General features: G+C 42.5%; 1 protein-coding gene across 2 annotated transcripts in view; it reads right to left on the bottom strand.

Moving 5' to 3' along the window:
- Positions 1-27,014, bottom strand: part of LOC139376981 (histone acetyltransferase KAT6B-like) — an 88,205-nt gene extending 61,191 nt beyond the window's left edge. The window contains exons 1-3 of one of the 2 annotated variants that reach the window (XM_071120013.1): positions 26,721-27,014; positions 23,113-24,066; positions 7,082-7,190 (exon numbers count right to left, since the gene is read on the bottom strand). In XM_071120013.1, coding sequence (XP_070976114.1) covers positions 7,082-7,190; positions 23,113-23,808 — 805 coding nt within the window. In that variant the 5' untranslated portion in view covers positions 23,809-24,066; positions 26,721-27,014. Of the gene's footprint in view, positions 1-7,081; positions 7,191-23,112; positions 24,067-26,720 lie in introns of those variants that run through there. The other variant, XM_071120015.1, reaches the window with a different exon arrangement.
- Positions 27,015-27,450: the final 436 nt, after the last annotated feature.

The raw sequence follows: 27,450 nt of genomic DNA, 5'->3' as shown, positions 1-27,450 counted from the left end.
ACACATTCTCCTGGATAGCAAGTTTTTGCACCAGGGACTGAGACATTTCTCACCATTGAACTGCCCAACACAACGGCCGGAGAAGGGTGATGGAGAAATCAACCCATTTCTACCCCTCGCATAATTCGTGGAACCTTTCACGGCCCCACGAGAAACAGGATAGCGTATGCACGCAGCTCCCGGCTATAGGTTCAGACCTTCCACAGCAGGATGAGCCCCGTCAGATCCAGAGAGAGGAGCCGAACTGGGCGACGAAGCCGCTGCTGGAGTCAGCTAAGCTGTCGCAGACACAGGCAGTCCTAGCGATGAAGGCCACAGGTAGATCAGGCACCAGGGCAGCAAAGCTATTCTTCATGTCGATCTGCTCCGGACCTCTCGCAGACACTCTACTCCGTTTTGCAGCATGCTGCTGCCTTTTGTTTCCACAACTTGTGAAATGGGACCATCGCTGATTGGAGCAATCCTCTTGCTGTTCTCGTTATACTCCACTACAAGATGAGGAGGAGGAGAAGCAGATGGAGACAACTTCCTTGGCAGGCAAGTTCCAGGTAACACAGGCCATTTGAATAAGGACAGATGTCAAGGCAGGGATACATCCATCAAGCCCAGCGGTGTCCAGCCACAGGAGTTGAGAACAATAAAGTTCCAATTTGCATTTGAAATTTGCTTGCAAAGGATAGCTACACCTCATTCCTGTAATCCTCCGTAAACAAACAATGGCCGCATTAGAACTCCGGATTGTCACTATTGTACCAGGCAAGAGCGTAATAAACAGCTTCTACAGTGCTGGAAAAGTTTGTTTGCTATTCCAGGCAGTGGGCTCCAATGCAACCTAGCTAGCTGGTAAACATCCAGTCCAGACATATGAACAAAATTAAAAAAACTTCAGAAACAACAGAGCGAAACAGTTCGAGGCGCAGGAGGTATCAGAGTTCGTGACAGAAGCAATGTACACATTTTGTGCTCTCGGAGGATGCAATCACTCCACCATTGCTGACTACAAATGATCTATAACTGGGCTAATAGCTCACTAACATACAAAGGATAGGAAATAAAAATGTGCATGTGGCTACATGCAGCTCTTGCTATGATCTCAAAACTAGCGCATCTACTCGTGACTGCTCAGGCGGCTGTAAACACAGTTTTGGGCCTCCCGAATGGGGCAGTGGTCTAAGGCTAGCGATCCTGGTTCGAGTCCCTGCTCTGTCGCAGCCAGTCGCAACCGAGACCCATGGGGCAGCGAACAATTGGCCCAGAGGCATCCAGATTAGGGGAGGGTTTGGCCGGCAGGGATGTTCTTGTCCCAATGCGCACTAACGACTCCTGTGGTGGGCGCAATGCACGCTGACACGATCGGCAGGTGTACAGTGTTTCCTCTGACACATTGGTGCAGCTGGCTTCCGTTTTAAGCGGGCATTGTGTCAAGAAGTGCGGCTTGGCTGGGTTGTGTTTCGGAGGACGCACGGCTCTCTAACTTCACCTCTCCCGAGTCCGTACGGGAGTCGCAGCGATGGGACAATTGGATACCACGAAATTGGGGAGAAAGAAATTTGTTTAAAAAATAAATACACAAAAAAATGATACAGTCCAGTTGAAATTGAATGGCACAGATCCATATATAGCAATGATCTATTTGTATATAGGCCTACTGCAGATCTGATTGGTTATGCTGCACCAGTCTGTGTGAAGTACAGGCTGAGTTGTGCCTGTAAATGCAATAGAACCCTACTCAAATGCGTTCCGCCTACAAGAAAATATCTTGCATAATTAGTTTAGCATACTAAATCTTGATAGTGTTAACTAAGGGGGAAAACTCCAGAAATCTGACTGAAGTTCAATCTCGTGCTTCTCTGCACAAGTAGTGATATGAAATATTTGGCTGATACCAATATCCAATATTTTCCTTGCCCCCCAAAAAACGATAACTATATTTCAAATTTTAGCAGCTTTTTAAGCATTCCAGTACAGTTAAATAGTTACACACACACACACACAGCGTTCTATGGCACTGCATCTCAGCGCAAGAGGCGTCAATACAGTCCCTGGTTCGAATCCAGGCTGTATCACATACGGCCGTGATTGGGAGTCCTATAGGGCGGCGCACAATTGGCCCAGCTTCGTCCGGGCCGTCATTGTAAATAAGAATTTGTTCTTAACTGACTTGCCTAGTTAAATAAAGTTCACACACACACACATACACACAAAGTTATTTTGTTGGCATTTACGTATGTCCCCATTACCAGTAAAACATAATCAAACCCTATTTCTTTCAATTACTAGCTGTGCTGTTTCGTGGTTAATTTGTTTAATTCTCAACCAGGATTTCTATGGAATGCCGTTTGGGTCTTTGCGTGTCAAAAAAATATTAAAGTAAAATAACACTATTTGACGTGTCAAATAAGCTTGTTGACCAATCAGGACCTGAATATGACTGCATGTCAAATAATTATTTAACACGTTCATCAGTGTAATAACTACGTAAATATTATCACTCGTATTTCATATGTCACAACGATTCATCGATACATATGCTTTGATGCTGGTAAAGTTGTCTCGCGCACCTACAGTGCTGGTCATTAAAAAAAAGTTAGCTAGCTGATGTCAATATGTGCACTGCATTGTTTGCAACAGCCACCCTCGAAGCGTCGTTACCCAATCGCTCCACAAAAGCCGCGGCAGAGCAAGGGAAAAAACTACGTCAAGGTCTTAGAGCGAGTGACGCCACCGATTGAAACGCTATTAGCGCGCACCCTGCTAACTAGCTAGCCATTTCACATCGGTCACACCAGAAATCCATTCAGGTGTATTTTGTGGCTAATGGAGAATCTGATCTAACGTAACACCGTTGCTACTGCCTGTAAATACACAGTCCAGTTCAAAGTTAAAATGATGGAATGCCCGTATGGCAAATGTCTTATTTGCATATATTATTTGCATATAGGCCTAGTGTAGCTCTGATTGGCAATGGCGCACCGGTCTGTGTAGTCTCGCCGGTCAGAAAATGTGAAGAAAAAAAAAAAGGCATCATTCTTCCCGAGGGTGTAAATGAATCTGATTTTAATAAGATATCATGTCGCTAAAACACTGTCAATTCCACTTTAAATATTAACATTTTGCATCGTCAACTATGTTGAGCAGCGTTTGTACTTGGGTGTGTGGGTCCGTAGACCTCTTTTTTCCCCCACAAGCGGCATATTAAAAAAATAAAAAAAACACAGTATGATCAAACATCTGAGCAGTTAATTAAAGATAATTTGATCTTAATGAGGCAGAAACAGTAGCAGCACTCAGTCTAATGGGGGCCCATCCATGAAAGTCATTTAAAAAGCGTGACTCCTCTCTCTCTCTCACCCGTCTCCCTCTCATGGCTGTAAAACAGCTGTTTTACACCCAGAACACAATGTGTGTACACTACAGAGCGGTTAAATGAAAACCACCTCAACGTTACTTAGTCAAATTTGAGCTCTATAAAAACGTCACTGGCAGAACAGTTCCTTAAACAATCCACTCCTTAGCAGACTGCATTTTATGTAGGGCTAGCTGCAGCAGCAAATTCTGTCTGGAACTAAAAGAACAGCAAATGAAAATGTCACTAATCTACAGCTGTGGAAATGGATGACCTTTGATCCCCTTGCCCGCTCTCATCGCTGCCTGGCGTGTTCTCAGAGTGTTGGTGCATTCCGATTCTGAGAGCTACGAGCTCCATTCACTCAACGACTTGAGTGATTTAAAAAAAATATATATATAATAATAATTTAAAATGGCACTTAAGCAGAATCTGCCTTCCTCAGTCCATCATGGGTTGGTAGTGATTTTGATCCCTCAACTATCCAATTTTAACAACGTTCCTCTAATACGTTCTTAAAGGAGAAGGGTTTAAGCCTAAAGCAGGAGAACATCATGCTACAGGTGGAATATGGCGTCGGTCCCAACAACACTAGAGTTGCTACCATCTCAGGGTATACACCCCCCCCCCCCTCACTGTTTAAACCACAGACTCACAAATTGCAGATTGACCTTGAAACCACCTCTGCTAGCTACATACGACCTGGCTCAGTCTGACTACGTTGTTTTGTGGAGGTGTGGACCTCCAGAGGGATTCCTCCTGTCATTCTGTGGCTTCATCCCAAATGAGGCACCCTATATAGTGCACTACTTTTGACCAGGACCCATTGGACACAGGGTGCAGTTTGGGATTCAGACAGTGACTGAGTCCAGGTTTGCAGTACTTGCGTTCTAAGTAATAGGCTGACTGGGTATGCCCAAATAGGCTTTTATATATATATATATATATATTCCAGTATGTGATAAATGCCAGGATGTCATACTCATTTGAACCTTTCACCTAGTAGAATTCCCTGCACCTAGTAGAATTCCCTGCAACCTAGTAGAATTCCCTGCAACCTAGTAGAATTCCCTGCAACCTAGTAGAATTCCCTGCACCTAGTAGAATTCCCTGCACCTAGTAGAATTCCCTGCACCTAGTAGAATTCCCTGCACCTAGTAGAATTCCCTGCACCTAGTAGAATTCCCTGCACCTAGTAGAATTCCCTGCATGCCATTGAGGAAGAGAATCATATTTTCAGACCCACGTGTTCTTGACAACAGCTGATAATGAGAAGGGGTAATGTGATAAGGTGTAATGGATGACCTATTCTCAGTATGGGAGGGGCCTAGTATGTTTATTTATTTAACTAGGCAAGTCAGTTAAGAACAAATTCTTATTTACAATGACGGCCTACCAGAAGGCAAAAGGCCTCCTGTGGGGACGGGGATAAAAAAAATACAAAATAAAATAAAGAGGACAAAACACACATCACCAAGAGAGACACCGGAACACGACATCAAGAGATACCCAAGACAACACAACATGGCAGCAGCACATGACAACAACATGGCAGCAACACAACACGGCAGCAGCACATGACAACAACATGGCAGCAACACAACATGGCAGCAGCACATGACAACAACATGGCAGCAACACAACATGGCAGCAGCACATGACAACAACATGGCAGCAACACAACATGGCAGCAGCACATGACAACAACATGGCAGCAACACAGCACGGCAGCAGCACATGACAACAACATGGCAGCAACACAACATGGCAGCAGCACATGACAACAACATGGCAGCAACACAACACAGCATGGCAGCAGCACATGACAACAACATGGCAGCAACACAACACAGCATGGCAGCAGCACATGACAACAACATGGCAGCAACACAACACAGCATGGCAGCAGCACATGACAACAACATGGCAGCAACACAACACAGTTTGAGTGTTTGTTGCAGCTCGTTCCAGTCGCTAGCTACAGCGAACTGAAAAGAGGAGCGACCCAGGGATGTGTGTGCTTTGGGGACCTTTAATAGAATGTGACTGGCAGAACGGGTGTTGTATGTGGAGGATGAGGACTGCAGTAGATATCTCATATTGGGTGGAGTGAGGCCTAAGAAGGTTTTATAAATAAGCATCAACAAGTGGGTCTACAGGTATACAGAGATGGCCAGTTTACAGAGGAGTATAGAGTGCAGTGATGTGTCCTATAAGTAGCATTGTTGCCAAATCTGATGGCCGAAAGGTAAAGAACATCTCGTCGCTCGAGAGCACCCTTGCCTGCCGATCTATAAATCTAGCTAGCATGGGTAGGATGGTCATCTGAATCATGGTTCGTTTGGCAGCTGGGGTGAGAGGAGCGATTACGATAGAGGAAACCAAGTCTAGATTTAACCTTAGGCTACAGCTTGAATATGTGCTGAGAGAAGGACAGTGCACCGTCTAGCCATACTCCCAAGTACTTGTATGAGGTGATAACCTCAAGCTCTAAACTCTCAGAGAGGTAGTAATCACACCTGTGGGGAGAGGGGCATTCTTCTTACCAAACCACATGACCTTTGTTTTGGAGGTATTCAGAACAAGGTTAAGGGCAGAGAAAGCTTGTTGAACACTAAGAACACTTTGTTGTAGAGCGTTTGACACAAAATACAGGGAGGCGCCAGCTGAGTATAAGACTATCATCTGCACATAAATGGATGAGAGAGCTTCCTACTGCCTGAACTATGTTGAGAAGAACATGGGGCCTAGGATGGAGCCTTGGGGTACACCCTTGGTGACAGCAGTGGCTAAGACAGCAGCTGTTCTGACTTAATACACTGCACTCTTGAGAGCGGTAGTTAGCAAACCAGGCCAATGACCACTCAGCAATACTCCTTAGCTGACCCACAAGAATGGAATGGTCTACCATATCAAAAGCTTTGGCCAAGTCAATAAAAATACACTGCTTAGAATCAAGGGCAATGACATAATTTAGGACCTTTAAGGTTGCAGTGACATTAATCTGAGCAGAATCCAGATTGCATACCAGAAAGAATACTATAGACATCAAGAAAACCAGTCAGTTGATTATTGACAAGTTTTGATAAACAGGGCAAGATATAAATTGGTCTATAACAGTTAGGGGGAGATCAAGCTGATCCTATTTTATTTATTTAACTAGGCAAGTCAGTTGGGAACAAATTCTGATTTACAATGACAGCCTACACCGGCCGAACCCGGACGACGCTGGGCCATGGGACTCCCAATCACGGCCGGTTGTGATACAGCCTTCAAATAAAGGACGCACCGTGGCTGCTTTCCAAGCACCGGGAACTCCCCCAGAGGAGAAACAGGTTAAAAAAAATATTAAATAAGCTCGGCGATGTTGTTTTGATTTAGTTACATTTGAACTAAATAGTAAATTATAAATAGTGTGTAGTACTATTAGTACACAGACCGATTAGGATATGGCCAGTTTGTTGGAGGAAATCAGTTTGAGTAAGATAAGGCGCAGAATAAAATCACTAAGCTTGATTACATTACGAGTAGCATAGTTATGTGGGATGCAAGGTGATTTACATCAGTTATTCTGTGTAGTCTGACTGCCAGGTAGTGAGATCTCAAAACACATACATCTTGTAAAGTGGACCGATGCTCTCTAGGTAACTGAGAAATGGTGGATCTGTAACTAGGTCAAGTCCAGTACCGCTCGGTCCACTTCAGCTCAGTAGTGTAAAAAGGGTATGAACTTACCGCTGCTTCCACAGTCTGCACAGGACAGAAGCTCCTCTGACCTCTTGTCCCGATTGGACTCTTTCGTTCCCAAACAGAAACTGCATATTGGGATGGGGTCAGCGCGTAGCTGGGGAGAGAAACAGAAAACTGCATATTGGGATGGGGTCAGCGTGTAGCTGGGTAGAGAAACAGAAACTGCATGGTCCCATGTGGTAGAGCACGGCGCTTGAAATGCCAGGGTTGTAGGTTCAACTCCTACGTGGGACCAGTACAAACAGAATGATGAACTCACTACTGGTAAGTCTCTCTGGATAAGAGCGTTTGCTAATTTACTAAAATATAAAAATGTATATTGGGATGGGGCCAAAACATAGCTGGGAAGAGAAACAAAGTGCATTTTGGGATGGGGTCAGTTAGAAAGTGTCAGAATGGACGAGAAGCATGATATGCTGTACATAATATCTGTATTCATGCTGTATGAAAGCAAAAACAACGTTCTAATGGATGCAAATAAAGTCATCATAAGCCCTCAGTGCTGTAAGGTGCTGTAGATCTTGACTTAAAACCCATCTTTTCCGTGTACTCTTTGTACAGAGGTACTCTACCGTAATATATGTAAAAGATTGGCCTTGATCCATTCAATCTGAAAGGGGGGATGTGATCGTCTGAAAAAGGTGATTAAGAAAGCTTTACACTACAGTGAGACAGGATGCTTTATTGGCGTGGGAAACATTTTTACAAATAGATAAAACAAAAAGTGAAAAACAGTAAAACACACAAAAGTTTCCCAAAGAGACATGTTATATTATGGCTCTGTATCTCTCTCTCTCACTGCAAAGAGTCCAGGACCTCTATAACAGGGGGGAGGAAGGCCCTAAAAAAATGTCAAAGACTCCAGCCACCCAAGTTATAGGCTCTCCGCACAGCAAGCAGTCTGGAACCAACAAGACCTTGAACAGTTTCTACCCCGAAGCCACAACACTGCTAAATAGTTTGTTAAATAGTTAACCAAGCTACCCGGACTATCTGCATTGAGCCTTTTGACTGATCACATACACTGCTGCTACTGTTTATCATCTATCCTGTTGCCTAGTCACTCAATACAGTGCATTCAGAAAGTATTCAGACTCGTTGGCTTTTTCAGCCTTATTATCAAATATATTAAATAACATCTCAATCTACACATAATACCCCATAATAACAAAGCGAAAACAGTTTTAGAAAAGTTTGCAAATTTATTAAAAATGTAAAAAATAAAGGAAAAAGTATTTGACTTGAAATTGAGCTCAGGTACATCCTGTTTCCATTGATCATCCTTGATGTTTCTACAACTTGGAGTCCACCTGTAGAAAATTCAATTGATTGGACATGATTTGGAAAGGCACACACCGGTCTATATAAAAGGTCCCACAGTTGACAGTGAATATCAGAGCAAAAACCAAGCCATGAGGTCGAAGGAATTGTCCGTAGAGCTCTGAGAAAGAATTGTGTCAAGGCACAGAACTGGGGAAGGGTACCAAAACATTTCTGCAGCATTGAAGGTACCGAAGAACACAGTGGTCTCCATCATTCTTAAATGGAAGAAGTTTGGAACCACCAAGACTCTTCCGAGAGCAATCAGGGAAGAAGGAACTTGGTCGGGGAGGTGACCAAGAACCAGATGGTAACTCTGACAGAGCTCCAGAGTTCCTCTGTGGAGGCACTCCACCAATCAGGCCTTTGTGGTAGAGTGGTCAGACGGAAGCCACTCCTCAGTAAAAGACACATGACAGTCAGCTTGGAGTTTGCCAAATGGCACCTCCTGGATCAAGATCCCTGTTGCCGGAATTGTTTTGTGCGTCCCCAAAAACGTTGAATAACATATTTTTAGATAGAAGAGCCCCGTTGTGTGCACTTCCGGTAATACCGTATACCCCGGTATGCTACTGAAACGGTATTAACATCTGCATACTGCCCAACCCTAAATATCAGCTTGCCTCAGTCTACGTTAAGACAGTAACTCTTGAATGAACGCTATAGAGCTGATTTTTTAAAATATTTTATATTTCACCTTTATTTAACCAGGTGCTTCATTGTTGTAGGATAGGCTACACACTTTCCTCAGCTCCTCAGCTCTTCAACAAACTATTATAGTTGAACAGAATATAGGATATTATAAACTGGGTGGTTCGAGCCCTGAACGCCGATTGTCTGACAGCCGTGGAATATCAGACGGTATACCACGGGTATGACCATTTTTTTTTATTTTTACTGCTTTAATTACGTTGGTAACCAGTTTATAATAGCAATAAGGCACCTCTGGGGTTTGTGATATATGGCCAATATACCACGGCTAAGGGCTGTATCCAGGCATGACGCAACGTGCTAAAGAACAGCCCTTAGTGGTGGAATATTGGCCATATACCGCATCTCCTCAGGCCTTATTGTTTAAATTTGCCACTTGGCGGATATGCCACTCATCCAAAGAGACTTACAGTCTGGTACAGGGAGTGCATATTTAGTATGAGTATCGATCACCACGGGAACTGAACTCACGACCTTGGCTAGATGGGCATTATGTCATTGTGAACAATGGGCCACAGAAAGTAGAAACAGGAAGTTGCTCTAACAAACAGTTGGTTTTTCAAGCTCTGTCCTTTAAACTACTTCAAATCAGGAGGGCTGTCGGTCTCTAGTACGTAGGCCCATCTAGCCTAAATAGGATGGACATTTGCATTTGATCACAATACAGTTGAAGTCGGCGGTTTACATACACTTAGGTTGGAGTCATTAAAACTCGTTTTACAACCACTCCACAAATTTCTTGTTAACAAACTATAGTTTTGGCAAGTTGGTTAGGACATCTAATTTGTGCATCGCACAAGTAGTTTTTCCAACAATTGTTTACAGACAGATTATTTCACTGTATCACAATTCCAGTGGGTCAGAAGTTTGCATACACTAACTCAGTGCCTCTTTGCTTGACATCATGGGAAAAATCTAAAGAAATCAGCCAAGACTTCAGAAAACAAATTGTAGACCTCCACAAGTCTGGTTCTTCCTTGGGAGCAATTTCCAAACGCCTGAAGGTACCACGTTCATCTGTACAAACAATAGTACGCAAGTATAAACACCATGGGACCACACAGCCGTCATACCGCTCAGGAAGGAGACGCGTTCTGTCTCCTAGAGATGAACGTACTTTGGTGCGAAAAGTGCAAATCAATCCCAGAACAACAGCAAAGGACCTTGTGAAGATGCTGGAGGAAACGGGTACAAAAGTATCTATATCCACAATAAAAACGAGTCCTATATTGATATAACCTTAAAGTCCGCGCAACAAGGAAGAAGCCACTGCTCCAAAACCGTCATGAAAAAGCCAGACTACTGTTTGCAACTGCACATGGGGACAAAGATCATACTTTTTGGAGAAATGTCCTCTGGTCTGATGAAACAAAAATATAACTATTTGGCCATAATGACAATCTTTATGTTTGTCGGAAAAAGGGGGATGCTTGCAAGCTGAAGAACACCATCCCAACCGTGAAGCACAGGGGTGGCAGCATCATGTTGCGGGGGTGCTTTGTTGCAGGAGGGACTGGTGCACTTCACAAAATAGATGGCATCATGAGAGAGGAAAATGTGGATATAATGAAGCAACATCTCAAGACATCAGTCAGGAAGTTAAAGCTTGGCCGCAAATGGGTCTTCCAAATGGACAACGACCCCAAGCATACTTCCAAAGTTGTGGCAAAATGGCTTAAGGACAACAAAGGCAGGGTATTGGAGTGGCCATCACAAAGCCCTGACCTCAACCCTATAGAACATTTGTGGGCAGGACTGAAAGAGCGTATGCGAGCAAGGAGGCCTACAAACCTGACTCAGTTACACCAGCTCTGTCAGGAGGAATGGGCCAAAATTCACCCAACTTATTGTGGGAAGCTTGTGGAAGGCTACCCGAAACATTTGACCCAAGTTAAACATGTTAAAGGCAATGCTACCAAATACTAATTGAGTGTATGTAAACTTCTGACCCACTGGGAATGTGGTGAATGAAATAAAAGCTGAAATAGATCATTCTCTCTACTATTATTCTGATATTTCACATTATTAAAATAAAGTGGTGATCCTAACTGACCTTAAGACAGGGAATTTCTACTATAACTAAATGTCAGGAATTGTGAAAAAGTGATTTTAAATGTTTTTGGCAAAGGTTTATGTAAACGTCTGACTTCAACTGTATATCCCATCAGAAAACTACCATTTCCACCAAAGCTGCAAATGAAGATTCAACTTCATGTTAAAGGCCATACGTGTTTGGAGCATTTTTGTTTAAACTACCTGCAAATCAGCAGAACTGTTCAAACTCTAGTAAGTATCTAAATAGGCTGCTTCTTCTGCACTTGATCACAATAAATAATTCACAAGCATAGGCTACTTTACATCCGCTGTATCCCCCAAAGCTGCAAATTAAGATTTAACTAGATGTGAAAGGCCTAGGTGTTTAGGACAAATATTCATCTGCAGGGATGTTATAGTGAAATAGTTATCACAATGAAAAGCTGTAGCTAAACAATTGGCCAGTGGGACCACATGAAAAATAAAGGCATTGTTACAATAAGGATAGATCTTAGTTGGCCTGTCTCAGGGACTAGATAGAGATATGCTTAGGTTACCTAAAAAGTGAGTCCTATGAGCCTTTTTAGAGTGTTTACATCACAGGTAACCTGAGCATATGATACAGTGCCTTGCGAAAGTATTCGGCCCCCTTGAACTTTGCAACCTTTTGCCACATTTCAGGCTTCAAACATAAAGATATAAAACTGTATTTTTTTGTGAAGAATCAACAACAAGTGGGACACAATCATGAAGTGGAACGACATTTATTGGATATTTCAAACTTTTTTAACAAATCAAAAACTGAAAAATTGGGCGTGCAAAATTATTCAGCCCCCTTAAGTTAATACTTTGTAGCGCCACCTTTTGCTGCGATTACAGCTGTAAGTCGCTTGGGGTATGTCTCTATCAGTTTTGCACATCGAGAAACTGAACATTTTTCCCATTCCTCCTTGCAAAACAGCTCGAGCTCAGTGAGGTTGGATGGAGAGCATTTGTGAACAGCAGTTTTCAGTTCTTTCCACAGATTCTCGATTGGATTCAGGTCTGAACTTTGACTTGGCCATTCTAACACCTGGATATGTTTATTTTTGAACCATTCCATTGTAGATTTTGCTTTATGTTTTGGATCATTGTCTTGTTGGAAGACAAATCTCCGTCCCAGTCTCAGGTCTTTTGCAGACTCCATCAGGTTCTTCCAGAATGGTCCTGTATTTGGCTCCATCCATCTTCCCATCAATTTTAACCATCTTCCCTGTCCCTGCTGAAGAAAAGCAGGCCCAAACCATGATGCTGCCATTACCATGTTTGACAGTGGGGATGGTGTGTTCAGCTGTGTTGCTTTTACGCCAAACATAACGTTTTGCATTGTTGCCAAAAAGTTCAATTTTGGTTTCATCTGACCAGAGCACCTTCTTCCACATGTTTGGTGTGTCTCCCAGGTGGCTTGTGGCAAACTTTAAACAACACTTTTTATGGATATCTTTAAGAAATGGCTTTATTCTTGCCACTCTTCCATAAAAGGCCAGATTTGTGCAATATACGACTGATTGTTGTCCTATGGACAGAGTCTCCCTCCTCAGCTGTAGATCTCTGCAGTTCATCCAGAGTGATCATGGGCCTCTTGGCTGCATCTCTGATCAGTCTTCTCCTTGTATGAGCTGAAAGTTTAGAGGGATGGCCAGGTCTTGGTAGATTTGCAGTGGTCTGATACTCCTTCCATTTCAATATTATCGCTTGCACAGTGCTCCTTGGGATGTTTAAAGCTTGGGAAATCTTTTTGTATCCAAATCCGGCTTTAAACTTCTTCACAACAGTATCTCGGACCTGCCTGGTGTGTTCCTTGTTCTTCATGATGCTCTCTGCGCTTTTAACGGACCTCTGAGACTATCACAGTGCAGGTGCATTTATACGGAGACTTGATTACACACAGGTGGATTGTATTTATCATCATTAGTCATTTAGGTCAACATTGGATCATTCAGAGATCCTCACTGAACTTCTGGAGAGAGTTTGCTGCACTGAAAGTAAAGGGGCTGAATAATTTTGCACGCTCAATTTTTCAGTTTTTGATTTGTTAAAAAAGTTTGAAATATCCAATAAATGTCGTTCCACTTCATGATTGTGTCCCACTTGTTGTTGATTCTTCACAAAAAAATACAGTTTTATATCTTTATGTTTGAAGCCTGAAATGTGGCAAAAGGTCGCAAAGTTCAAGGGGGCCGAATACTTTCGCAAGGCACTGTATATATGAGCCTAAGATGATATAACAAGTGCAGTGCATTCTGTGGCTAACAATTTAAAGTCAAGCCTGGTACAGACTGGGCTGGTCATCGGAGATGTTTTACAGCAGGGAAAAGCTTGTGACTGGTGATTAAACCAAGAGAATAAAAAAAAGTTAGTGGAGCTCATTTGAAAAATAACAGAATAAAAAGACAGCTGAAGAAGATTCCGCTGATTGACTAGGGGCTTCCAAATGAAGTACATTACAGGAAATTAGAGTGCTTGAAAGAGACACAGTTGTGTTCCGCAAAGGGGTTGTGGTTCTATTAGAACACTGCTGCTATTCTAGAAGCCAGGCAGAGCTGCACTGAAGAAGAGGTTACATAACAGTGAGGGGAGTGAAAAAACAATCTCATTCCTTGCCTTTGTTCCTGCCAAACACTTTAGAATCTAATAAACTTTCACCCAAGAATGCTCTTTTCCAAGACTTTCTCATTTCCTATACCCACTAGTTATGAGTTGTTACTCGCTAACTGCAAGGACATCTTTTCGAAATACACAGTGAACTAGAAGAGCTTAGTGAGGTCACCACCAAAATAGCATGAGAGCAGAGTGTTATTGTAAGTCTGCAAAAGGAGACGGGCCTAGACATTTCAAATTAGGAGAGATTCAATTTTTTTAAATCAATAATATGCTTTTTATTACAGTGTCTTAACATTTCAGTTTCACTTGGGTCTGACCAGACACCGAAACTTGTCACTGCACAGTCGAGGGTGTTATTTCCTGATATTCAGAATGAAACTGAAGGGTAGATAATGTTTCCAATAGTGGAAATTGCAATCTAGAATGGTTTACTGTTGGCATGTTGGCATGGGGTGCACATTGTGCTGAAAGCAGGTGATATTTATTAAGGGTTGCTGGGCCAGTGCTTGAGATGGCATGAGAGATGTTCAGCTCTTCCTCTAAGTTGTTAAAGCATTTTATCTTGTCTCTCCCTTGTTTGGTTTGCTACACCTTTATTTTTACTCTCTTACCTAAGTTGGCGGGCGGGGGTTTCTCTTTTCCTTTAGCTTGTCTGATATCAAGCAAATCTAGTCGGTGTCCATGGTGGGTGTTTGTAAGACCCTGCTTTCCAGAACCAATTTTAAAATCCCACCTGTTTCATTCTGGTTGTCAGTGGTTCATTTATAAAAAAGTTCAATTTTTCGTTCTGAGTGACGATTTTTTTTGAGTTCTTGTTCGGGAACGTAACAAAATGGGGTCTCATCCAGGATCTTGTTTACCAGGAGTATGGTAGTCACTCTAAATCTGAAGCTCTACTGTGCCCAGATAGGAGTGTTCAAAAGGCACTTTTGTGGTAGAGTTTGTCACTGACAACCACTCAGAAGCGTTCTAAGATTGGTGAAAAACAGTGGAAACTTGCATAAAAAACACTCACACTTTGATATGAGCATTTGTGGGGAACTCTACCTGGGAAAAACTGGATAAAATGTACAAAAAGGAAATAACAGCTCATACCCTACGGGTAGTCGAGTACAACCTGTAGATGTGCATCTGAGATAGAACAAAAGGCTAAATGGGCACCATGGAGATTGGAGTTGGAGCGGATCATTTGTTTAAAAACCAGATAGAATTGGGAGGCCACCAAAGCAACATTAGAACAAGATGAACGTTCTCTGGCTGCACGTGAGCATTCCATTCCTTTAAAAGAGATAGAGATGGAAGCATTTTCAATGCAGTCATGCCTTCCTGCACCCTTAAAAGAGTTAGATCTTGGTCGGAACAGCTGGCTTGTACCGTCTTTCAACGAGGAAGGAGGTGGACGTATATTGTACTCTGTTTAAGCAGATTGCCACATCTCTAAAATAGCCATGAGATATCTGTTGACTGCTCCTTGTGGTAAAAGCTCAGAAAGTGTACGTCACTTTAGCTCATGACACTGGTTAAAGAATCCTTTGGGCTTACGAGTTGGTCCCAGAGTAGTTCTGTAAATAACAGTTCTGTAAATAACGAAAAAAACAGTTGTGAACTCCTGTTGAATTTGCAAGAGAAGAAAGCATGTCTTTTTGATCGGTGGCGTGGTTCACGAGGTCGAGGCCCTCGAGGTTTGAAAAGACGCTCATACTACTCGAGCAATTTCAAGGATTGCCTTCATGAAAGAGTTGCTACCTACATTTACTCACTCTTGAGAAAGTGCAAGTCCTTGCAGATATGTTTTGTTATCCCTACGCAAAAAGCAATCCAGAAGTCACCTCCTACTGCAAGGATTCAAACTTTTTCTATAGTACCCAGAGACAAGAAATCGGCAGAAACCTGGTTCTTCGTATCCAGCAGTTTGTCATTACCGCCATGAGAGAAAGGACACAGTCTTCTCAGTGTCCTAAATTGAAATAGAAAAATTAGGATGAGATTACTTTATTGGTAAATTGCACACAACAAAATCTGACTTCCACTTTTAACCCGACCCCCTTTCTGAAAAGACAGACCGTTTCCTTAATAAATAGTGTTTATCTGCTACTGTGCATGTTGTGGATTTTGTGGATTAGACATAAGGGGGAACATGTAATTTCCTCAGGTCATCATTTTATATTCCCGGGACAGTCCAGGGATCCCGTTTAGCCATGTTATTGGGAGTGTGCTTTTATTTATTTTTGGTTGTGAGCAAACTGGTCCAACAAATAGATGAGTCTATATTTGGGGTGGCAGGGTAGCCTGGTGGTTAGAGTGTAGGGACGGCAGGGTAGCCTGGTGGTTAGAGTGGAGGGACGGCAGGGTAGCCTGGTGGTTAGAGTGTAGGGACGGCAGGGTAGCCTGGTGGTTAGAGTGTAGGGACGGCAGGGTAGCCTGGTGGTTAGAGTGTAGGGACGGCAGGGTACACTAGTGGTTAGAGTGTAGGGACGGCAGGGTAGCCTGGTGGTTAGAGTGTAGGGACGGCAGGGTAGCCTGGTGGTTAGAGTGTAGGGGCGGCAGGGTAGACTAGTGGTTAGAGTGTAGGGATGGCAGGGTAGACTAGTGGTTAGAGTGTAGGGACGGCAGGGTAGACTAGTGGTTAGAGTGTAGGGACGGTAGGGTAGCCAAGTGGTTAGAGTGTAGGGACGGCAGGGTAGCCTGGTGGTTAGAGTGTAGGGACGTCAGGGTAGCCTGGTGGTTAGAGTGTAGGGACGGCAGGGTAGCCTGGTGGTTAGAGTGTAGGGACGGCAGGGTAGCCTGGTGGTTAGAGTGTAGGGACGGCAGGGTAGCCTAGTGGTTAGAGTGTAGGGACGGCAGGGTAGCCTGGTGGTTAGAGTGTAGGGACGTCAGGGTAGCCTGGTGGTTAGAGTGTAGGGACGGCAGGGTAGCCTGGTGGTTAGAGTGTAGGGACGGCAGGGTAGCCTGGTAGTTAGAGTGTAGGGACGTCAGGGTAGCCTGGTGGTTAGAGTGTAGGGACGGCAGGGTAGCCTGGTGGTTAGAGTGTAGGGACGGCAGGGTAGCCTAGTGGTTAGAGTGTAGGGACGGCAGGGTAGCCTGGTGGTTAGAGTGTAAGGACGTCAGGGTAGCCTGGTGGTTAGAGTGTAGGGACGGCAGGGTAGCCTAGTGGTTAGAGTGTAGGGACGGTAGGGTAGGGTAGGGTAGGCTAGTGGTTAGAGTGTAGGGACGGCAGGGTAGCCTAGTGGTTAGAGTGTAGGGACGGCAGGGTAGCCTAGTGGTTAGAGTGTAGGGACGGCAGGGTAGCCTAGTGGTTAGAGCGTTGGACTAGTAACCGGAAGGTTGCAAGTTCAAATCCCTGAGCTGACAAGGTACAAATCTGTCGTTCTGCCCATGAACAGGCAGTCATTGAAAATAAGAATTTGTTCGTAACTGACTTGCCTAGTCAAATAAAAAATATTTAATTGTCTTAAAAAAAATGGGGGAGGTGTGCATTCAGATCCATGGTCCGTGGCAAATTTGCTTCAAAATAGGACAAACATAGACTCATTCTGTTCAGGACAACCCAGGGTAATACATCATGTAACTGTACATCAAAACACAGAGATCATAAACATTGACTCTGAACTGAACATGAGTTTTATGACATAGATATGTGAAGTGCACGTTTGGACTCACAGGTGTTTTTGCTTGCTTGTATGACATCAAAGCGATATTTCTTAGAATCTTTAACGTCTCATCTTTCAAAATACATTAAGATCTAATCAAATCCTCTTAATTTACAGTATTTCCCTCACTCAGACAACCAAAAAGGTTGTCCAATTAGAGGAAGGGATGGGTCAACTTGTTGCACGAGGTGCTCAAGTTCAGAACGTCTGTCAGTCAAAACCCATTCAGAGCTGTGAAGCGGAGACCCTGAGCTCTGACGTCATGTATAGCGTGTTACTGTACAGCCACTGCGTTTATATTTAGGCGCTTGTCAATGTCCAAAATCTGCCATTTTCAACACTTATACGGGTACGAGTGTGAAGGGCTACGGCTGCTGGGCCAGTGCTGGAGATGGCAAGAGAAATGTTGGAAAAGATACACAGCTGTTTAGTACTTCCTGTAAGTTGTTAAACAAAGTATTATCTCTCCTGTTTGGTTTGTTGTTACTCCCTAACCTAAGTTGGTGTGTGGGGGGGGGGTTCTCTTTCCTTCAGCTTGTCTCATATCAGGCACATCTAGTGGGTGTGTGTGAAGACCCTACTTAGCAACACCTAGTCAGTTGTTCAAAGCAACAGGAAATGGTACACTTCCAATGCTTTGGACTTCACCGTGAAGTTCTCTTCCATTTTTTTTACCCTCCTGTTGTGTTCGTTTCATGTTAATTAATTCTGTGTTCCTAAAATGGCCACCCCATTATAGCTGATTATAAATCCATAATAATACATATTATCACCTAATGTTGTGTTAGATCTTTTAAAAATCGACTTAAGTTCTTGTGAACATTACAAGTTTTGATCTTCTATTTGCTATTTATGGCCTGTAGGCCTCATTGACCTCAGCTCACACAACTCGTTTTTGAGTAAAACAAAAGCGTAATGTATGGATTATTTTTACTATAACAAATACTCATATTGTGCCTTTTATCACAGACTATTTTGTGTCAGAGTTTAACAAGGACTCTCTCTCTTCCTCACCAGTGTCATGATCAAAGATATGATCAAGAGCCTCACTATTGTTTGGTGATTGTGCTGCCACAGAATGAATTGTGAGAAAGGCCTCAAAAAAGCATTATATACACCAGAGCTGTGAGAAAAGTTCAACATAAACTCATCAAAAAAAAAGAAACGTCCTCTCACGGTCACAGCGTTTATTTTCAGTAAACTTAACAAGAAACTTAACAAGATTCAACAACTGAGACAAGTTCCACAGACATCGGTATCTGGTGTGGCCACCAGCTGCATTAAGTACTGCAGTGCATCTCCTCCTCATGGACTGCACCAGATTTGAAAGTTCTTGCTGGGAGATGTTACCCCACTCTTCCACGAAGGCACCTGCAAGTTCCCAGACATTTCTGGTGGGATTGGCCCTAGCCCTCACCCTCCGATCCAACAGGGCCTAGACAAGAGGTCGACAGATTATGATTTTTCAACGCCGATGCCGATTATTTTGGCCGATTTTTATTTATTTGTAATAATGACAATTACAACAATACTGAATGAACACTTATAACTTAATATAATACATCAATTAAATCTATTTAGCATCAAATAATGAAACATGTTCAATTTGGTTTAAATAATGCAAAAACAAAGTGTTGGAGAAGTAAAAGTGCAATATGTGCCATGTAAAAAAGCTAACGTTTCAGTTCCTCGCTCAGAACATGAGAACATATGAAAGTTGGTGGTTCCTTTTAACATGAGACTTCAATATTCCAAAAGGTAAGACGTTTTAGGTTGTAGTTAATATAGTATTTATAGGACTATTTCTCTCTATATCGTTTGTATTTCATACACCTTTGACTATTAGATGTTCTTATAGGCACTTTAGTATTGCCAGTGTAACAGCTTCTGTCCATCTCCTCACCACTACCTGAGCTCGAACCAGGAACACATCGACAACAGACACACTGTAAGCAGCGTTAACCATCGCTCCACAAAAGCTGCCGCCCTTGCAGAGCAAGGGGAATAAGTACTCCAAGTCTCAGAGCGAGTGACGTTTGAAACGCTATTAGCGCGCACCCAGCTAACCATTTCACATCGGTTGCACCAGCCATTAGGCTGATAGGCTTGAAGTCATAAACAGCGCTGTGCGAAGCTGCTGGCAAAACGCATGAAAGTGCTGTTTGAATGGATGCATACGAGCCTGCTGCTGCCTACCATTGCTTAGTCAGTCTGATCTATCAAATCATAGACTTAATTATAACATAATAACACACAGAAATATGAGCCTTTGGTCGAATCCGGAACCTATCATCTTGAAAATAAAACGTTTATTATTCCAGTGAAATACGGAACCGTTTGGTATTTTATCTAAACGGGTGGCATCCATAAGTCTAAATATTATTGTTACATTGTACAACCTTCAATGTTGTCATAATTACGTAAAATTCTGGCAAATTAGTTGGCCAAACTGTTGCATATACCCTGACTGCGTGCAATGAACGCAAGAGAAGTGACAATTTCACCTGGTTAATAATATTTTATTTTATTATTATTTATGGTTAGGTACAGTCGTGCAACGATTGTGCTTTTTTCACAAATGCGCTTTTGTTAAATCATCCCCCAGCGTTGCATCGATTATATGCAACGCAGGACACACTAGATAAACTAGTAGTAATATCATCAACAATATGTAGCTAACTAGTTAATTAATTGTAGTTAACTAGTGATTATGATTGATAGATTGTTTTTTATAAGATACGTTTAATGTAGCTAGCAACTTACCTTGGCTTCTACTGCATTTGCGTAACAGGCAGGCTCCTCGTACAGTGCAATGAGAGGCAGGTGGTTAGAGCGTTGGACTAGTTAACCGTAAGGTTGCAAGACTGGATCCCCCGAGCTGACAATGTGAAAATCTGTCATTCTGCCCCTGAACAAGGCAGTTAACCCAACTTTCCTAGGCCGTCATTGAAAATAAGAAAGTGTTCTTAACTGACTTGCCTAGTTAAATAAAAAAAGGTATTAAAAAATTAATATATTTTTCTAATTGGCAAAATTGGCATCCAAAAAAATACTGATTTCCGATTGTTATGAAAACTTAAAACGGCCCTAATTAAATCGACTATTCCGATGAATTGTCGACCTCTAGCCAAGACGTGCTCAACGGGATTGAGATCCGGGGTCGTCGCTGGCCATGGCAGAACACTGACATTCCTGTCTTGCAGGAAATCACGCACACAGAACGAGCAGTATGGCTGGTGGCATTGTCATGCTGGAGGATCATGTCAGGATAAGCCTGCAGGAAGGGTACCACATGAGGGAGGAGGATGTCTTCCCTGGAACGCAAAGCGTTGAGATTGCCTGCAATAACAAGCTCAGTGACACACTGCCCCAGACCATGACGGACCCTCCACCTCCAAATCGATCCCGCTCCAGAGTACAGGACTCCATGTAACGCTCATTCCGTCAACGATATACGCGAATCCGACCATCACCCTTGGTGAGACAAAACCGCGACTCGTCAGTGAAGAGCACTTTTTGCCAGTCCTGTCTGGTCCAGCGACAGTGGGTTTGTGCCCATAGGCGACATGGTTGCCGGTGATGTCTGGTGAGGACCTGCCTTACAACAGGCCTACAAGTCCTCAGTCCAGCCTCTCCCAGCCTATTGTGGACAGTCTGAGCAATGATGGAGGGATTGTGCGTTCCTCGTGTAACTCGGGCAGTGGTTGCCATCCTGTACCTGTCCCGCAGGTGTGATGTTTGGAAGTACCGATCCTGTGCAGGTGTTGTTACACGTGGTCTGCCACTGCGAGGATGATCAGCTGTCCGTCATGTCACCCTGTAGCGCTGTCTTATGCGTCTCTCAGTACGGACATTTATGCAATCGTTCTTGCAGATAAGCAGGGACCCTGGGCATCTTTCTTTTGATGTTTTTTTTAGAGTCAGTAGAAAGGCCTCTTTAGTGTCCTAAGTTCTCATAACTGTGACCTTAATTGCCTAGTCTATAAGCTGTTAGTGTCTTAATGACCGTTCCACAGGTGCATGTTCATTAAATGTTTATGGTTAATTGAACAAGCATGGGAAACAGTGTTCAAACCTTTTACAATGAAGATCTGTGAAGTTTTGGAGTTTTACGAATTATCTTTGAAAGACAGGGTCCTGAAAAAGGGATGTTGCTGAGTTTATTATTGAAACAGTGTTGCAATTGTTTGTGAGAATGCCAACAGGTGTAGTTCCCGTGGGGGAAAGATTCTATTGGGGAAAGGTTCCCGTGGGGGTTGCCATGGAAGCCAAGAAGGGGAGTGAGATGATTGTGTGTGTGTTCAAACACACATGATGTGGGGGTCTGGGAGAGAAAGTGTGTCCATCTGATAAATGGGCATGTGCCTGAACTCAATTTTATACACTAATTGTAGTGTCACTCATTATTTTCTAATGACCGTTCATTTTTGACCGGGAACACCACAGGTGTACAAAAATTAAATAAAACACCCAAAATGTCATGAAAATCATCAAAATGTATGTTGTGTGTTCAGACGCCCTGTGTGGACAAAGTCATGGAACCTTATATGACAATCAGATTAAATGAACTACATTTCTCAGAGAGAAAACTTGTAAATCAGTCCAATTCGACCGGAAGACAGCAGGAGGGTTAAGTAAAAAAACTATTGTCAATACAGTATTGTTCACCTGCAGCGTGAGTTACTGCTGAATGTCAGTGATGGAGTCACAATCTCTGCAGAGTGAAAAGCATAAGTCTTGTGTCATAGTCAAGAAAAACGAATGAAGGCTAAGAGGAAGTCTTTATGGCCCTATATCATAGGCTATACTGTATATCACCAAGGCACCCCCCCCCCCCCCCCTTCTCCTGTGTTATCTCAAAGAACTTCAAAGCTACTGTCTGTTATTTACTCTCCGTCTACAATAACATAGTCCATCTATTCTGTCAAATACAAGCATGGCCAGTTAGTTACAAAGCACGTTTCCTGAGCAGAGAAAATGTCAACAATGCCTAGTTCTCAAGTACACACTGAACTAGCAGCGAGATCTACTGCTGCGTTTCCAAGCAGCATTATTATATCACAACAGCTTGATTCAGGCCCACAGAGAGCTCCCCTATTCATCACAACAGTCAGCTATCATCCAATTGCATTCCTCAAGAGCAGCTTCATCACCCAGTACTTGAAGCCTATTAGTGAGAGCCTCACAAGTCCTTAACTGAAACCAAATCTGACTGAATTTTTAGAAATTAGATGGTCAAACACAATAATCAAGTGTCTATTTAGCTGGTTAACGGGATAATCAAATAAAATTCAATTTAGCGGATGCTTTAATCCAAAATGACTTAGTCATGCGTACATGTATTTTACGTATGGGTGGTCCCAGGTATTGAACCCACTATCCTAGAGTTGCAAGCACAATGCTCAATCAACTGCGTTACAGAGGGAAAGGACAATGTGTTCAGATTGATCCATGACTAAAATAAAACACGGCCTCTATAATGTAAAAAAATAAACTAGCGAAAGAGGGGAGATATAACATCAACATAAGCGATAGCCTGAAAAGGATTCAGAGTCTATGGAGTAGCATAGTATATCTACAGTGAAAGGGAATACAGTATTATCAGCATAGACCACTAAAAACAGAGGAAGACAGGAGGCAAGTGTCAGTATACTGTACCTGGTCTCTCTCATGTGGAAGAAGAGTGACACACAGAAGAGCCAATGGGGAAGCACCTGGACAACTCTGGCTCCTACCCTCAGCTCCATTAACCCCCTGGTTCAACCTGTAGCGCGGACCATCCTTCGCCAGCCGGCCGTTTTTGACCGCCCATTTAGCGGCCAGCCGTAACCTCTGCTGGAACCCTGGGTTGTCCTGGACGTGCGATGGATCATCCTGGTTCCTTAGGTACCTCTGGATGTTCTTCAGAGAGGAACCACGGCTATCATCCAGACCCTCGATGGCCCTCCTCAGGACTTTATTCCAATCAACGTGGCGTAGGTCACTCGGTTTCCATATAGATCCTTTAGACGATGGAATAGAGAGGTTTGCACTTACAGGTTTGAGCGACGACGACGACGACGATGATGATGATAATAATCCTCTCCCAGGGTGCTCGGGGTCTTTGTATGACACGTTCCCCTTATTGGTGACTTTGAGAATGGAACCATCGTGAACACTTAAATCCAACTGTTCCAGAACAGTCCGCTTGCCCAATCTGTGTGAGGTAGCCACCGCATGGCAAATCCGCTCCTCGGAAGGCCTCTGTTTTTGCCGTTTGATTTTCTGTATTGCTTCTAGAATCCACTCTGTATATAGAGGATTGGTAAGTTTCACCATGGCTAAATCGATGAGATTCAGGAAAAAATGACCCATAGAGATTCCTCCTTGTTGTGAAACATTTGGTACATCCAGCACATCTTGAAAAGGTCAACAACAACAACAAAAAATATAGGTACTGTTCCACCTCGGCATTAACACATTTACAATCCTGCTGTAAATCTTCATCCAAGGTAGTAACTCACGTCACCTCACAAAAGAAGACAGAAGTAGCCCGAATGTAAATTCCTTGAAGGTTGGGACTGTTACCGAACGACCTAGAACACAATTCCTTCAAATGAGGTCGCACAATTCCTTAAAAAGAAAAAAAACACAATCATAAACAAGATCACAAGTCAAGAATAAGTAATACTGTAATCTAAAAAATAAAATCAATAACAGAACCATAATTTTTACCCAGCACCTTCACTATACAGTATTAATGTACTAGTGGGCAAGCCTAAAACGCATTATGTCAATAGTCACATTAGTCAAACACCAGATTGATTTGATTACGGGTAGCAATTTGTAAGGGATACGCCCTAGTCTACACTTGACACATTGGATTAGTAGTATTTTACATTCTGAGACGTCACCATAACATCAGTCTAATACTGAGAAGCATTACAAAACACTAAAATGAAGAAGGTCAATAACATTCTAGAGAAACGGATGGGTTATGATGCGGTTCAGAGGGATTGAAGATTAAAGACACTCTAGGGAGGTTAGGGAAAGGCTGATGTTAATTTAAGGGTAATTCCACAGTAACTCAGCGACTCAAATGATTCACTTTTAAAATGTAACAAAAAAAATATTGCAAAAAAAACTGACTATGCACAATGTCTACTTTTAACAATTTCACACAGAAAATGAAATAAAAACCCATTTACTTGAAGAACAGCAAACAGTCATTCTGGTATCAAATTTGACATCTGCAATGTTCTTGAGTGAAACTTGTTCAAAGTAGTCGTTGTGCAGTGGTATGGTTTGTTTAACTTTGCAATCATTGGTTTTCGTTTGACATACATTTTAAAGTGAAAAATCAGTCTCAATTTCACTTGTTGCCATGGAATTGCCCTTAATCGGTAGTCCGAGTCTGATAACGCAATCCATTGATTGACAATCTATATTTTACCACAGTACTACATCAGGTTAAGATTCATTAGTCATGACACCCTGACTATAACCATCACGACAAGGGAGACGAAATGTAACCAGTTAAATATGTTACAATTGTTCGTGATATCTTTATCTGTTAGATAAATGTTTCATTGCAACATCGCCAGCTGACCGGAGTAACGTTAGGATACTCTGTGGCGAAGTTAGTATTATCACCATCCTATTATTTTCATATTAGTACCAAGTAGCGCAAGAAGGGCAATGGAGTTGGACTTTTTGCACGCGTGTTTGACAGCTTGGATACGTAACGAGCGACAAACAAGGATTTGTTCATTTTAGCAGTCGGCGCGAGCTTGAATGTCAGCCGCACACCGTCAATTCATATTGTTGAGCTTTTTGACAGCTGCCGAGGGATGGTTACCGGAAATTTATGATGACAATTTATGTTCAAATTAACATGAAACGCGAACGAGCGAGAAGATAATATGTAACAAACCTTGACTTGTATCAGTTGAGTTGTAAGAAATAACAGTGCTGCCCTGCATTACTGACGTGACCTAAACAGTCGCCATTTTGTTACAATGTTGTAGTTTACATAAATCCGACATGACGATGATTACAATCCAATGGAGTCTCATTAAACCTTACCTACACTAATGTACCCTCCCTAGCAACTTTAATATTGGCTGTAAAGACAAGATCCGATTTCTGGTTTGATAAAGTACATGTCAATCATTATAATATAATGTATGAGCTCAGTTTAGAAGGGACTGCGTTTGCTGCTTGATCTGTCACTACACTTACTTGACCCGCCTTTTAAGGTGTCTTCTCCTATCATGGATTGATGTTTTATTTACCCAGAACACTTATCGTTTGAATAAATGAGTACACGATAAGGACAATTTAATAGGCAAATATATATATAATTTATATGATCATTCATTAACATAATAGTTATCACAGATTGTTGGCTAAATTAATGATTTTAGGCTATAGTGTCAAACACCAGCCCACCTTAAGTACGACTCCTTGAAACAATTGGTTACACTTGAAAATGATTTGGATCATTTTAGACTTTAATTGGTTGTTTGTTATATCCGTCATTTATTTGCAAACATGGCGAAGACTTGACTGCTGATTTAAAGCAGCAAGTTTTTAAAAGGTTTGAAGGTGATAGGCTATTATTGCGCTAGTGTTGTGTACGCTATCCGGCACTTATTTTCCCACCATTAGAACCTGTACTTCTCTTTTTATTTTCCACTCTTGTGTAAACCCACTAAAGAAATCAGTAACACAAACACCGATAAATAACTGTTTACACTAACCTAAACTCATGTATCAAACGTGGGCTAAAGAATAAGTAGGGCAACCTATAATCATCCATCAAGCGGTAGAATTTCTCCACATAGCAGGAGCGCCTGCCTGCATTAGGCTATAGCGAGTATTAACATTCTACGTAAATCATGACAACACTTCTTATGGGGATTATTTTTGCCCTGCATTTCCAACTAGAATTTAAAAAATGAGCACATGGGGGAAATTCCACATACAAACTAAGAAGTTGACCCTGGTAAGAGTAACACCATCTTCACTGATCCTCAAGAATAAATGTAACCTATCGCTACAGTTTCGCGATCCCATCCATGTCTCACTCGATTCGCGGGTCCATTCTCCTTTACACATTATTAGTCGGTGATATACAGCCTCCTTGAAATATAAATCGTTTAAACAATGTGACGCGGCTGGACGAGGAGGCAAAACAAATTACTCAAGTTTCATGCAAGGATGAACATGTAACCAGTGAGGGGAAAAGCATCGGCTAGCTACCGTAAATATTTGCTGGTAGTTACCTCAAGTTTTTTCTCAGATACAGTCCTCTTCTTCATTATCGGGATGACGGAAACGACGATCGGATAGAAACACTCACAGCGGCACATCCAAAAGGGGGTTTCCTTGTATGTTTTATCTCTAAAAGGATACACTAAAGGCTCGCGTTGAGACAGGGAGGACCGGATAACAACTAATTGAATAAAGGTTCATCTACATAGCAGCCTGTGACAAAGTGGTACCTCTCTCCCCCTTCTGCTTCTTCTCTGCTTATTCTTCTTCTTCTTCACTGTAGACATCCCCACTTCAGTCAGTGTAAACCGAGCGGACCGGCGCCCCTGTGTAGCGGTAACGTTTCAACAATGATCATAGGCAAATTTAATGTCACTTTAACTTTAACACATTAAAACGTGCAATGAAGGAGATGCCATGGTGCTGAGAGAAAAATGTGCAGTTTTATAACGCTATTCTACACATTTTGTCATGAGTCTGAGAGAAAAGGCTGTAGTTTTAAAGCTAATTCCCCACAATTCTACTCATTTTGCCATGAGGCAGAGAGACAATTGTGCTGCTTTATAGTTAATTTCATGCTATTCTTCACATTTTGCCATGGGGATGAGACAAAATATTGCAGTTTTTAAGCACATTTTGTGCAGTTTTATAATGCTATTCTACACATTTTACCATGAGGCTGAAAGAAAAATGTTGCAATTTTGAAGTAACTGTCTAGTGAAAATCTCACTTTTAGAAGTT

This window comes from Oncorhynchus clarkii, chromosome 20 (assembly GCF_045791955.1).
Source record: "Oncorhynchus clarkii lewisi isolate Uvic-CL-2024 chromosome 20, UVic_Ocla_1.0, whole genome shotgun sequence".
NCBI classification, from domain to species: domain Eukaryota; kingdom Metazoa; phylum Chordata; class Actinopteri; order Salmoniformes; family Salmonidae; genus Oncorhynchus; species Oncorhynchus clarkii.
The sequence above is the reverse complement of the archived record's forward strand: the minus strand, read 5'-3'. Positions and strand labels throughout refer to the sequence as shown.